Below are 15,200 nucleotides of genomic sequence, written 5' to 3'. Positions count from 1 at the left end.
ATAACGCATAATAGTGGGTTAGCTGAGATTCTTGATGCCGATCGATACAAACTCATTTTCTCATGAATTCCTAACATATTTGTTGCATATTTTACTTAACAACCCTCATAACTCTAAATAAAAGGTCTAAGATGACGTGCATTTCTGCCCGTCATCACACCCCCAAACTTAGAATCATGTTGTCCTCAAGCATACGTTATACTCAAGAAATTCTCAACTCACCTTATGGCTTTCCTTTGTGATGACTAGCCTCTCAGAATATAATTTACTCATACCTTTTATCATGGCCGCAATGCTCTCCTTCACTTTGGCTGCTTCTTCAAAGAGATCTTTTCTAAGCTTAGACTCAGCAAGCCTTTGCTAAAAAACTTTTTATTCATTCCCTGCAACTTTACATTTAGCTTTTAAGAATGCGTTTGTTCAAAACAATTCAAAACTTTGTGATTACTTATTAGAATGCGACGTTGAACCTGGTTATGTTCTTCGTTTTGGCTTGCCCCCACATGTGTCATGCGGATAGCCAACTTTTGTTGCGTGCCATATTCAACTCAACTCTTGTCTTGCTTGATTTGGCTTGCGCCCGACAGAGGAGTTGCGCTTATGCGTTGATCCTGGCGACTTACTTTCGTTTTGGCTTGCCCCCACGTGTGTCATGCGGACATCCAACTACAGGTAAGTGCCTTTCACAACTTAACTCTTATCAAGATGGGTTTCCCCTTGCATTGACAGTGGAGTTGTTATTCTCAAAATTCTTTTTTATTTATTTATTTTTTTTTAAGAAAATGATCGCAATGTAGTGAACGCAATTCTCCGGGATCGCTGCCACCCCCAAACTTAGAGGTTGGCAGCGCTCTCGCAGCAAAGCTAAAGACAAACTTAACAGGAATGCGGTAACAAATGTTTGAATAAAGGTTTGCACATAACAAAACTTAGACTGACAAATTTTGAATAAGCTATTATAAGGAGAGCTTTGTGATGCTTAGTTAGCAGATGTTGTGAATTATACGTACCATCATAGATGCATCGCAAAGGAATGCAATCGGACAAGGAGAATTTGAAAAGGATAATGCATACAAGATAAAAAGAAAAGAACCTTAAGTAGAATAACGCTTGCAACCATGCCTTGGAATTCATGTGATTGAAGCCATGCATTGAAGGATGGGAGGATTCTTCCGTTGTAATTGTGCACCGAGGAGAATTATTGTTGCACCTACAAGGAGCAAACACACCACAACGAAGGAAGCAGCTGTATATCCAAAATAACAATAAAAATAAACTAAACTAGAAAAAGCAAGGTAAAGATAAAGTAGAAGACGTCCCTGGAGAAATTGGAGTGTTGTCACCACAAGGAGTCTCCCATGCAAGAGATTCTCTCAACTACTTAGGTCAAGGGGCTTGCCCTGACCAACGGAACTTCCGGCAATTGGTGGGCACATGCGACCGTCATGCACTTAGAACTACCTTCAGCTCATGCGACTGATTGCCCTTCTATCTTGGGGTCAATACTGGCTTTCGGCGCATCGCCTACACTTCAATATTGTATGCAACTTGGTCGCATAAGCTACAATACTCCCAAGGTAAAAAGGTTGCCCGCGAAAACACAAAACTCAACAAACTATTAGCTGCCAAGTCCCTGGTAACGGCGCCAAAAACTTGATGATGTAAATTAGGAGGAACGCAATTATGTGATGCATGTCTTAAGCTATGCGTTGGTTCTCATGCACCAATGATCATGCGTTGGAAAGGAAACTATGCGTTGATCTCAAATGTAATGACCATGCGTCTCTATCACAAGTTTTCTTGCGCTCGCGCCAAGTATAACGCGAACACAAGTTTCTCGAGTGATCCGAGGTCGAACTCAGGGACTTGTAGCTAAATGTATGCGGTGATGTGATTGCCGTGGATGAATAAAAGACAAAGTAGTGGGAATACGACTGAGAGGTAGAGACACGACAACTGTTGATGCGTGGTAAAATGCATGGAAAAATAGATAAGATGTGAGGATGTCTTCACTGCAACACTGAGCTTGACCGCAAAGGCAACCCCAGCCAACACAAGCTATACGATCATGCTACACACACTTGTGCCTAATTCTAGGACGCATGCGATGTATATGCGATAATGTCGAAAAGCCTATTTCTAAGCCTCTATAACCCACTCACGTGCTCTTACACACAAGCGTGATGACCACATACCACCGTATCCTACTTCTGGATGCATGCAATATCCTATTCGTAGGGTAATTGAAGATGGAGATGAAATTGAAGGAAATGTAGAAATGCATTGATCACAAAATATATTAATTCCTTAAGCCAAAATGTAATACAATACAATATAAGGAAAGAAGAGAAATGGAAAGGCTAGTTGGAAGCAATGTCTTGCTTCTGGCAGATGTGTGTCAAGCCTGCCGGTGGTGCCATGTGTGTCAATTTTTCGGTGTGCCTCTAAGCTGAAAATTAATCTTGCTAAAAGTGAGCTTTTAGGCATCAATATCAATGACGTGGAATAGGACTAGATGCTTACTTCTTTTGGGTGTAAACAAGGTACTTGGTGAGCAACTTATCTGATAGAGTTAGGAAACATGAAACGGAAGAAAACGGGATCATTAAGCATTCTAATTCATTAATTTTGACCTTAAATTCAACATGCTCATAAAATATAAAGTGGGTTTCAAACATACCTTTGAAATTTTTTTTCTTCAAGCTCGATTCAACTGCAATCTCCTTGATTTCTGCTCATGAACCACCACATGGCCTCCCTTACTATCTTCTAGGTGCCTTAGATTGAGTTGTGGGACTCAAAATAAGCTTGCAATAAGAGAATAAGGAGAGGAGGTTTCTGGTTTTTGACAGTATAAAGAACACTTTCTTCAAAAAGAATTTTCAGCCAAAATACAACCCTTTGCATGCCCAATTCCAATCAGATTTTCAAGTTTATATTGCATGATCATCATGCAAATACAATTGCTGCATGAATTCCAACAACTACTTGGAATTTGATTGAATTTAGTTAGTGGTTTGGTGACTAACCACCTTGATTAGAAATGAAAAAAACCCCACTTTTGAGTTTTTCAATTTTTCTTCTTTTTTTCTTTTTGATTTTTAAATAATCTTAATTTCAGTTTTTAATTTTATAATTAAAACTGAAATTATATTAATTTTACAAAAATTAATTCAAAATTAATTTTTCTAATAAAATTAATAATTAATAATTATTTAAATAATTTAATTAATTCTAATTCATTTAATATTAAATATTAAATTAATTAATCACCACATGAATCCATATTCATGAATTTAATATTTAAATCATATTTAAATATTAATTGATTCTCCAATTTTGTTTAATTCTAAAATTAAACGTGTAATTATATCACATATAATTACTAATTCCCTTAATTCTAATTTGAAGGTTTCAAATCAACTTATCACGCTAATTCGTTTGTGAGCTAGTAGGGGGACCTCGTGGACCTACAGATCATAGGCTCCAACGATTCGAGATTAATTGGCTAAATTCTTTATACCGAATTAACCCACATTTGTTAACTACTTGGTCACTCCACTAAAGCCCAGAGTTGCATTCTCCCCACTTAGATATATTGTGTCCACTCGATATAACTATGATTAGTAAGTTAACTCTTCATAGGTTCGTAATAACGGTTGAGTCAAATGGTCGTTTTACCCCCGAGATTACCTCTTATTATTTAAGTGCCACTAATCCTCTAATGAACAATATGTTTATGATCTGGTCTTCAAACCGAATCCTTACAGGCCAATGAGAGGGTGGGGCCTCTTGTTCAAGATCCTGAGTCAGCACTTAAGGGAACAACCTCTCTACTATGCATGAAAGCGGGTAGGAGTGAATTCATCTTGCACCCTATGTTCCCAGCTATCTACCCGGTCTTACCTTTGAAATGGGAGGTTTATTGAGCACCTTCCAGTACGGCTACCTTGTTACGACTTCACTCCAGTCACTAGCCCTGCAATTGGATTCTTTCCATTTTTTTTTTTCGTTCCTAGACGCTATTGAGCCAACCCTCACCCATGAAAATCTAAGGACAATCCCAAATAAATAGGAGTTCATAGTTAGCTCAGGATTTAAGTTAAGTTAACTAGGTCATCGTTGTGAAATAGTCAATCTCAAATAGTAAACAACGTTATAAAGTAAGAGCAACTTATTTCGTGGTCTGATCTTGTGCAAACTCATTGCACATGATGCCCTCACTCCTCATGTCATCACATGTATGAATTAGGATCACTTCATATGTAATACTTTACAACTCCTTGTCACAACTACAGAGTAGACCACATCCAATAGTATTACTAGAATACGGTGTTCATACACTATAGATCATTTTGACTATTTACTTAAATCTGATCAACTCTTATGTCTCCACATAAAGTTCAAGTACGCATGTAATAGTCATGTATCCTTTTAGTTTATTGGATTTATTTCTAAAACGAAATAAGTAATTCAAATATTTAATAACAAATTTATTGAATTTTCAAAATAAGTTTTATTGTTTACAATCTACGAGTTTTAGGACATAAAATCCAACATTATTTTGGTTTGCCATTGGGTGGAAATCAGAAGACAATTGGTTTTTAGCAACTTAATTGGAAACACTCCTTTATCTCTAAGGGTGGTCTTCATACGTTGATTCAGGCTACTCTTTCTTGTTTGCCTACATACTTTTTCTCCTTATTCGTGCTCCTTCAGAGGTCATCAAAAGGCTTGAATAAATTGGTCCATGATTTTTTTTGGAAGGCTCTCTTGGTGATGGTGGTATGCATTATGTGAATTGGGAGATTATTGGACATCCAACTCTTTTGGGTGGCATTGGTATTGGTAATTTTCATTATTTTTACATTTCTCTTATGGCTAAAGGGATGTGTTAATTTATTAATGAGCCTAATGCTCTATGGAGATAGTTCATTATTGCCAAATTTTATCCCAATTTGAGTGTTTGGCCAACCTTTATTCATCATGGTTCCCCCAAGTCTATCTGGTAGTATATCAGTCAGACAATTGATTTGGTTTCTGCTCGTTCAACTTATTATTTGGATAACGAATCTTCTATTTACTTCTGGCATGATCCTTGGTTCAGTTGTGGTATTCTTTCGATTGTCTACCTGTGTCTTTATCGGCTTAATCGTTCTACTGATTCTACGGTTACCAGTTTGTGGAATGCTAAAACAGAGGCGTGGGATTTTGGGTCTTCATTGTAATTTAAATGAGTTGGAGACTATTGAATGGGCCAACTTATCTCATTTGTTGTCCACTATTCATTTCCGTTTGGCTTCTGATTCTTGGTCTTGGTCTCTTGAAGCGTCTTCTTATTTTTCTGCTCAATCCCTTATGGCTGATTTGATGACCTGGACAATGAATTATTCAAATGATCTTTATTATATTATTTGGAGAATCCTTATCCTAAGAAGATTAAGATTTTCTTATGGGAGTTTAGTCATGGTGTTATTAACACTGGTAATAAATTACAACGGTTTAGTTTGTCTTTTTCTCCTTCCTGGTGTATCATGTGCAAAGATAATTATGAATTTCCTACTCATTTGTTTATGCATTGTCCCTTTGCAACTTGTTTCTGGCAAATCATGTAGGCTACCTTTGGTTGGTTCCCAGTGTGTCCGAACAATATTTATGACATCCTATCATCCCTTTTGGTGGTTCTAAAAAGATGATTTGATTCACTATTACACATACTTTTTTCTTATCTTTTGGGGTGAACGCGATAGTCAGATCTTTTAGGACTCATTTTTTTGCTTTCCATCATTTTATGGATTTAGTTTTGTTCTCCACTTTTTATTGGTGTAAATAACCAAGCATCTAATCACTCATTTTTCTTTATTTTATGTGGTAATCACCTATTGGTGTGGATTTTTTTTCCATATTTCATTTATCAATGAAATCGTTTTTCATTAAAAAAAAAAAAAGAAAGAAAGAAAGAAAAAAATAGCTATTGTCATTAGGCTATTGATTAGTCAATAGTCAGATCTTTTAGGCCTTTTTTTGCTTTGTGATCATTTTATGGATTTAGTTTTGTCCTCCGCTTTTTATTGGTGTAGAAAAACAAGCATCTGATCACTCATTTTTTCTTTATCTTGTTTCCAATTGGAAAATTATGTTGTAATCACCTATTGGTGTGGGTTTTTTTTTTTCCATATTTCATTTATCAATGAAATTGTTTTTCATTAAAAAAGAAAAAGAAAGGAAAAAAAAAGCTATTGTCATTAGGCTATGGATTGGTAACAAGTGCAAAATTAAATAGAAAAAACATCACTATTCATCTTGATTCATCTCTCTCACATGGCTTCCACCAGAGCTGACGAAGAAGAAGAACCAGCAGCCTCTGTTAGCTACCTCCTTCCAAGTTGCAATGAACAGAACAGCTTCTCTTTCTTTATATATGGTAAAACTTTTAGAAGGTCAGAAGGAAGCAGTCCACAGAGTGTCATTCTTTTCCCCGCACTTCTCATGAACGTATTTCATTCTCTCCACCGACTCGCAAATCCCACTACACTTCCAATCAAATGAAGCAATGCAAGCATTCCCTGCTTGCGCTTTCAACTCACAATCTGCATTCACCATTCACACAAAACATATAACATAACACCATCAACCAAGTCCACCCACTTCACAAGCTCTGCATTGTTTGTATTTTTAGTTCTAACAAGTGTATGTGTGTAGAGTGAAGGGATTTTGAACTTCTAACCTCTTAGTTGATGATATATGTCTTAACTAGAGTTACGTTTTTTTATGGTTAGATGGATTGACATTGTTGTGAATGTTTTTGATGCAGGGAAGAGAAATACCTTGTAGCGTGGGGCAGCACATGCTGTGGTCATCGATATGCTCAACCTCAAGACCAATGAACCATGCACCAAGTGATACGTCCTCATTTGCGTACTTGTGCAGTATTTGCCTGCAGCACATAATTAGCCACTCTTTTACAACTTCAGACATGCCTTTTAAATGGTAAGGTTAACAACATAAAATTATTTAGATAGAGCTCATTTGACTAGCTCTCATGCCTTTTAATTGAATATGATAAGGGCTCCGTTTCATAACCATTTTGTTTTTGGTTTTTGGTTTTTGGTTTTTGAAAATTAAGCTTCTACACTCTACTTTCACCTCTAAACTTCTATATTATGTTGTCTACTTTTTTTTTTTAATCAATGTTTTAAAAAACCAAGCCAAGTTTTTGAAACTAAAAAAAGTAGTTTTTGAAAACTTGTTTTTGTTTTTATATTTTTAACTAAGAAATCAAATGCTTCTTTAAGAAAAGTGAAAAGTATTGTAAGCAATTGGGAAAAAACAAGTATAAATTTTAAAAACAAAAAACTAAAACCAAAATGGTTACTAAACAGAGCCTAAATAAACAATTATCCTCACCGATTGGTTGAGATATAAGAAGCCAGATCATTTGAGATTGCATAAATCTGCCCAGTTGCGTGTCTGAAATACTTGTTCCCATCCTCCCCGAATTTCCAATATTCTGGTTCGTGGTATTTCTCATTGCTGCCACCACAGAGTATTCTTTTATCAATCATACATTACATGGTGATAGGAGCATTTGAGGTAAGGTTCACTTATACTAAGAAAAGAACTGCAAGAACACGGTGGACGAAAGTTATTGTAGCAGAGGGGTGGCTAATTAACAGACAAATGTAGATTCTATTCATTAATATGTACAGTTCAATCACCTATGCTCTAAAAGTCATCTCTATGAACCATTACAGGTGAATCAATGGGGGGATACTGTAAGGGTAAAGGGAGTGAAGTGAAGGAATAGGACGATGGTGGTAGGATTTGTAGTTTGTTTTCGAGAGAGATCCAAACCTCTCAAATATCTGCAAACTTTATATTATTTCCGGTTTCCACTGAAAGGAATTAGAAAGTTTTCATATTCCCTTCCACAATTCCATCAGATTATTGAGATTAGCATTAAGGGCAAACAGTAATACACATACTAATGCTAATCAAGCCTTCATAAGAATTACCTGTCAGAAAGAACAGGTCCAGATTTCATGCATCCCATGTACACTCTCGGCTTAGTACGATGATGAGCAAGAGTTGTAGCCAAAGCACCTAGAAAGAAAACATACATAGAAACTCAATCTGATAGATTGCTTGCAGCACAATTATTTGTTTTGTTTCTCAACTTATTGACTTCCACGAATACTCTTGAAGTTTTCACGAAATTCCAAACAAAAAAAAAAGAAATGAGTGCTTTTTTTTTCCCCCTCTCCCTCAAAAGAATAAAATGATCTACAATTCTGCTGTGAGCTATTGATGATCTCAAAGAAAAACAAGCAGATTGAAACCAAAGCATTACTCATAAAATTACTACCATGAATATTAAGTGCGAGAGATTCCAAAAGTTAATGCGTACCTAAATTGACATGGACATCATCATCAACTTTAATATAGAAGTCAGCATCCCACTTAGCATAAGCTGTGGTGAAGAAAATCTTTGTTTTTGCAGACAATACATGGTATCCTTCAATGTGCTCCTGTGAAGTAATAAAAGGCTCAGACCAAATTCTATCTCAATGTGTAGGATTCTACTTATCCTACATTATCTGTTATCTGCTTTCTTACTTACCAGCCTTAGAAAATCCTTGTGTTGAGCATTTTCTGAGTCAATGGCACGGTCTAAGATACTATTGGATTTTGCACTGTTTAATAAAACAGACGTTAACTTCCAACAATTCCACAGCAGAAAGAAAGCAAATAATGCAATCTGGAATAATTTTATTGTTACCTGTGGCCAATCATGAACCTAATGATAATTCCCTTCTCGCGCTCCAATTGCAAGAGTTTTTCCCCTGTCCAAACAGGAAATGTCATTTTTTTAGCTATGAATATAACCAACAATTAAAATAGCATGCACATGTTTATCTGTACCATATTCCTTGAGAGTGCTCCTAATGCAATGAAAGTTCCTTGTCCTTGTATGATATGTCAGAATTTTCAAAAAATATACATATCCATGGTATTATGTCCTATCTCACTATTCCAAACAACGGTGGAGCTAGAAATTTACATAGGGTAAGGCAAAACTTTACATGCTGACTTTTTTATTTTGAAAATTTAAGAGGCAGATATATTACTTTAAGACAAACTAAGGGGTTGCCCTACTCCCCTTTCCAATTCACCCCTGATTCAAAAAAGTGTTTACACGCCCCAAAGCAAAATACATAGTTCTCTGTGTGTGTGTATAATTGAATATACCATAATCTATTAGCTTTCTATGCTGACATGGTATCATGAAGTCTTAGATTCCAACCTTTGCAATGTCATTTCCTTTGAATGGAATATTAATAGCTTTTCAAGTTGGAAAGCTTCCCCATGCATCCAAATCCCTATACCACGAGGGTCTTTCTTAAATTTGTTTTATATCAAATTAGTCGATCTGCCCACATGTCAACGATCATACAACACATACAAGTTCGTAGAAAGTGCCAAATACCTTGAGGCATCCATGTCTCCCTCACAGTATCACGCCGCTTTCTACTGCTAAAGGCAGTATTGATTCCAATCACTATGAACATCTTCTTCCTTGGGAAATGATTTCTATCTGATGGCCGATTGATGTCAGGAGGGGTAACCTTCCAAGCCGCAGCCATTTCAGTCTTCAGTGTAGAAACTTGCCTGCCTAGAGATCTATAACGACCACCACAAAAACGCAGAAATCCCAATCCGATTATCATTTTAAAAGATGAAATCAAATTGATTAAATTACAGAGACCCAAATCAACACTCTTACTGAATTGCTGCCTGGGTTTTGTGAAACTCCGCCAACACTCTCTTGTCCTCCACAGATCTCTAAAACGATTCAATCCCCAAATATATTCACAACAAAACCCAACTTCCTATGTAGGAAACAACGAAACTGACTATTTTCGACTTTCACCTGATTCGTAGTGATGATGTCTTCAGAAACACTCCGGAGTTGTTGCTGGTCATGTTGTAGCCGGGAAACAAGGCGTGAATCCGATTGCTTCGGCGTCCAAATCCTGCAACATTCATTACCCCAATTCCATATTCTCGTGAAAATAAAACAACCCGACTTGCTCAAAGTCAAAATACACCTCAAAACGCAAACAAATTCCCAACAAAGAAATCGATTACACAGACAAATCCAAGAATTAGAGGGAGAAATGATTACCTGCCATTGGAAGTGAGAAGCATCCCAAAGAGGAAGAAAGCGAGGCAAATGAAGGGAACCCATTTAGCAGGAACCTTTCGAGGGCCGCGGTTTTTCATTTTGGCTCAACACTGTACCTCTCCCCCGATTGAGACAGAAAAAGGGGGAGATGAATACAGAGCTTCTGCAATGGTGATTTTGCAGAGAAGAGAAGCGAATACAAATGGGGAGGTTGAGCTGCCATAGAAAGAAGGTTTTAAAGGGAATTGAAGAGCTCCGATTACGTTACAAGATCGGAGAGTTTCGCTATTTCTTTGCAAAAAACGGAACGAAACTCTTCTCTCACGAAGCAGGGAATTGAATAAGCCCAATTTTGCTTTGATTGCTAATCACTGCTTGCATCGGCAACCTCTCCATTTTGCAAGAAACTGAACCGAGAGGTTCCGAATTTCTCGAAAGAGAGAGAGACGGAAGAGTTCGTAGTAACTAATTTTGGAATTTGAAGACGCTACTCATTTTTCCTTCATGTATATGGCGTGTTTTTTCCACTATTCCACTCAATCGTGTACGTTGTTCATAGTTTCTTTTGCCAATGCATACTTTTCTTAGTTCAACCATTTCTTTTCTTCAATATATATGTATTCTTTACATCTTTCTTTCTTTCTTTTCTTTTTTTTTTTTCAGCTTAACCATTGTCAGGTTGAGGTCTATCAACCATCATCGACTTTGGTATTCACATTAAGAGTAGGTTTAGTTTAGGTTTACTTTTGATAATTATTTTATTTTTTATTTTTTCAAAAAAAATTAGGTCTATAGATATTATTTTCTTCTCTAAATTTTTTCATTTATTATCTATTTTTCTTTAAAAAATTAAGTCAAATTTTTTAAACTGAAAAAATAACTTCTAAAAAATTGTTTTTATTTTTGAAATTTGACTAATCATTTAATCATGGTACTTAACAAAGATGTAAATCATTATAAAACATAAAAAAAGATTGATTTTAAAAAATAAAAACCAAACACAAAATTATTACCAGACAATACCTTAACTTTTGAAGTATTTTTTTTTTTAAAAAATAGAGTATTTAACAATCACTCAAAATAGATTTTAAAAAAATGAATTTATGAAATAAATTGGTTTGAGAGGAACATCTGAAATCAAGGTTTAGAAAAATAATTTTTTATTGTTTAAGACTTAATCATTCCCTAATTTGTAGAATATATATAATTACTAAAAAATACTCTCACTAGTCATTCACCTCACTTCCACCATGATTGTCGCAAGCTGCCAACACCCCTTCTAACAATAACTTTGGCGACAACCACTACTAGCAACCTATTCGGGTAAAACTTATGGAAACCATCTTAGGCAACAAACCACATTAGACAACTAACTCCAACAACCACCTTTGTGCAACTAACTACAACCACCTCCAACGACCAATTGTATCGGTTAATAGTCAACGATAGTCTTATATCACTATCTATCAGTGACAAAAAAAGTGACATGCTTCTATCATTAATAGTCAGTGATAATCTTCCACAATTGTCTATCAATAATAGAAAAGTGATATGCTTCTATCATTAATAATTAGTGATAATCTTCCACAATTATCTATTAGTGATATAAAGTGATGTATTTCTATCACTGATATCATATTTTATCAATAATATAAATGGCACAACTATCAAACTATTAGGGTAAAGTCAAATTCTTGTCACTTGCTTGTTATGTTTTAATTTATCTTCGACGTCATCGTCATCAGCTTCCTACAAGAAAGTGAAAAACATAACTATTAAACTACTAGGATAAAAGTCAATTTCTTATCACTTGCTTGTTTTGCTTTAGTTTCTCTTCTTTAATTCTCTTCATCGTTAAGAAAATGAAATTAGAAAATACATTATTACAGAGATAGTGATAGGAATCTAATACTGATAGATAATGATACTATCAATGATAGACAGTAATCATAGATGGGAGAGGAAGAAGGCACTGGTGTGGGTTTTCTTAAACAGTAGCTTTTTTGGGCTTTTTACATGGGTTAAGCAAAATTTTGCTATATTTGTAAATTATTTTGGAATTTGCTATATTTGTAATCGATGTGACCCATTTCGTTATATATGAAACCATCCCTTCTTAAATCAACATCAAGCACATTTTAAACCATCTATTAAATGATTATTTTCAAATATAGAAAAATGAGGCAACTTATTTGATAAACACTAATAGATATAGACATTGATCAGTACTATTAGTAACTTTCATTGATAGAACTAAGAAATATAAACACAGATACATATACTGGATACAGATACGATACAATATGATAAATCAATTTCTAAAAAACTAAGATACAGATACATTGAAAATATGTTATTATATGTCTGTGTATATATATATAAGAAGAGAGTGAAAACTTGAAAAAAATTTCAATAACGCTAGAGCAGACGGTAGGAAAGAAGTAGAGGATGAAGATTGAAGAATGAAGTTGAGGATGAAGGAGGAGGGGGGATCATGATTTAGATAGTGAGAGAGAAGAGAAGAATGAAGATTTTAAAATGGTTAAAATCACTTTTGTTATTTTTTCAAAATCATCGTGAACACATGTTTTATCCTTCAAAACTAATTCTGATGATATGAAAATTGCATTTAAAAGTATAAAATTAAAACTAAATTAATTTTAAATAATTAAAAGTGTGTTTTCGAGTAATTTTAAAATGAAAAAAAAAATGTGATTTTGATGATTTTTAAATTATTTTCAAACACGCACTTAACTAAAATGGGTTGTGAGTTGAGATTTTTAAGTGGTTGAGCTTAAATTTGAAAAAAAAAATGACTCAACATATCTCTAAAAAAAATCAGATACTTCAAATCATGGATCAAAATGACTCAATATATCTCTAAAAAAAATCAGATACTTCAAATCATGGATCAGATAGGTATCTGGTAATAGACAATACTATTTTATTATATTTGAAAATATTTCTAGTAATTTCGTCATTTAAAAAAATTACTCTTAATTAAATTAGAATCCACTTAATTAATTTAAAAAATATATTTTGATCTTTTTAAATCTAAAAAAATAGTAAAAAAATGCAAAAAGTTCTACAAGTAAGCACTTTTTGAACTTTTTGCCGTGTAAATATTTTGGGATTTTTCTATTTATAATAATTTTCCAAATAAATTTTGATAAAAATTTAAATTATTTTCTATCATTACCCTATTTCTCCCTTCTATTGCAAAATGCCCTCTCCATCGACTCGCCATAACTGCTCACTCTTCTTCATCTTCTTCATGCTCTCTCATCACTCAGCACCCATCTCCGTTCCGTCGGCCAAGTCTACCTCTTGCTCGTCGGTGTACAAAACATGTTTTTTGTACCAACACACAGATTTGATCATTGTTCGCACTCTCGAACAATGGTTAATTTTTATCTGAAATTTTGGATCTTCGCTAAGGTATGCATTAATTCACCTTCCTCACAATATGCAAAGTAGAATTTCTATTTTATTTGTACCTATTGTGATTGTTTTATGAAGAGAATGCAAAAACTTTTGGAATAAACCGTATTTAAAATTTTAATTTTATTCACTGTGTTGAATGAAACCACTTACACTCTAGAATGTATGCTACATGTAGAGATAAGAAAACAAAAGGAAAGATTTTCTGAGATTACAAAGACTTGATTTCATCTTTCAAGACCAAATGAAAAGGTTAGAGAAAGTTGTCACGTATAGTGATTTACAATGGGAGATTTGCTTTGAGATGTTCGACTGTTTGCACCTTAGTTTCAGGTAATTAGATTCTATTGTTTACCCTTGATTTGTGATACTGAGTTTTGAGGAATTTTGCTTGATTTCTAGAGGTTTTGTTGTTGCAAATGTGTTAAGACTTGTGCAGTGGGTGTTGGGACTCGGGCCTAGTTACAAATTAATTTGAATGTAAAAAAGTATGAAGGTTGGTTTGATTTATTTATTTATGTTAACTTTCATATAGTATATGTGTAATGGTTATCTTAAAGTTATAGTAATTATAGCTTAGTTCATGAATGATGTTACATTGTTGAGGAAACATCTCTTCAAAATATTATTGTTGTTTGATTAAGATTATTGGACTAAGTTTAACATGTACAACTATTTCTTATTGTCTAATAAATTTTGCAATTATTTTAGAAGTACAACAAGTAAGTGGAATTCAAACTAGCATGATGTGTTTTCTTTAGAAGGTAATATTTTTAGACATTTTTTTTAAAACACTTGTGATTTTCTAAAGTGTTAGATTAGTAAGTGGAATCCAAGTGATTTTGTTGATAATTTGTTTATGATTTTCATTAAATTTTATGCATTTATAAGTTTTTTGGTTTATGTTTATATATTTTGCCAAATAAAAATGGTTATTATTAGTTTTTCTTTTTTAGTTTGATAGACTTACTTGCTTGGATAGATAAGTAGTTTTCTATGAGTTGTCTTTTTCTTTTTTGTTTTTTTTTTTTTTTTTTTTTTTTTTTTTTTTTTTTAGTTTTGATAAGTTGTTTACATTGAGTTGTTTAAGGTGTTTATTTAATAATTCATATTAATTCATGAGTTTCATTATCTTGTTGACTTTATTTGTTTTAATAAGTTGAGTTGTTTTTGTTTAATTTATTATATATATATATATATTGTTCTATGCATTTTCCAAGTGAATTTAGTCCTATTAGTCTTTTTTCTTAGTTTTGATAGACTTACTTGGTAGGTTGATAACTGATAGTTTGTAGAAATACAAGCTATTATAGCCTTTTACATAGAATCATGAGGGTTGATGAGCAGAATATGCGTTGATATTGATAAGAATTGATGTGGAAAAGTGAGCTTGCGTCGATTAGCACTGAAAATCCCTACTAACCCTATATCATGCCTTTTTCTGTGTCAAAATGTCTATCTTTGTAGCTATTGCAGGAATCGATCGCATGCGTTGATCCCAAACCATCACAAAGTTTATTGCATGCGTTGATCTTCATGAAGACCAGTTCGTCGCATGGAATGCTGCAACTAC

At 34.1% G+C, this 15,200-nt stretch overlaps 1 protein-coding gene across 2 annotated transcripts; it reads right to left on the bottom strand.

The window, feature by feature from the left end:
* Positions 1–6,190: 6,190 nt before the first annotated feature.
* LOC120074936 (beta-1,3-galactosyltransferase 7-like) lies at positions 6,191–10,768 on the bottom strand. Of its 2 annotated transcripts, XM_039028044.1 has the most exons (11): positions 10,187–10,766; positions 9,932–10,034; positions 9,785–9,843; positions 9,488–9,681; positions 8,780–8,843; positions 8,621–8,693; positions 8,408–8,528; positions 8,016–8,103; positions 7,408–7,533; positions 6,828–6,937; positions 6,191–6,590 (listed from the first exon to the last, which is right to left on the bottom strand). In XM_039028044.1, exons 1-11 carry the CDS (start codon positions 10,282–10,284, stop codon positions 6,442–6,444), a joined length of 1,185 nt encoding a protein of 394 aa, XP_038883972.1. In that variant the 5' UTR covers positions 10,285–10,766; the 3' UTR covers positions 6,191–6,441. The 2 variants fall into 2 exon arrangements, with proteins under 2 accessions (XP_038883972.1, XP_038883971.1); XM_039028043.1 differs by having other exon boundaries at positions 9,488–9,843; positions 10,187–10,768.
* Between the last annotated feature and the right edge of the window lie 4,432 nt (positions 10,769–15,200).

Source organism: Benincasa hispida, chromosome 4 (assembly GCF_009727055.1).
Source record: "Benincasa hispida cultivar B227 chromosome 4, ASM972705v1, whole genome shotgun sequence".
NCBI lineage: Eukaryota > Viridiplantae > Streptophyta > Magnoliopsida > Cucurbitales > Cucurbitaceae > Benincasa > Benincasa hispida.
This window is presented reverse-complemented; position numbering and strand designations above follow the sequence as displayed.

Coding starts and splice junctions, on each gene's coding strand:
- LOC120074936 (XM_039028043.1), bottom strand. Junction 9,844..9,931: donor ACATCATCACTACGAATCAG/GTGAAAGTCGAA, acceptor GAATCGTTTTAG/AGATCTGTGGAGGACAAGAG. Junction 6,938..7,407: donor TCTTATATCTCAACCAATCG/GTGAGGATAATT, acceptor TATGTGCTGCAG/GCAAATACTGCACAAGTACG.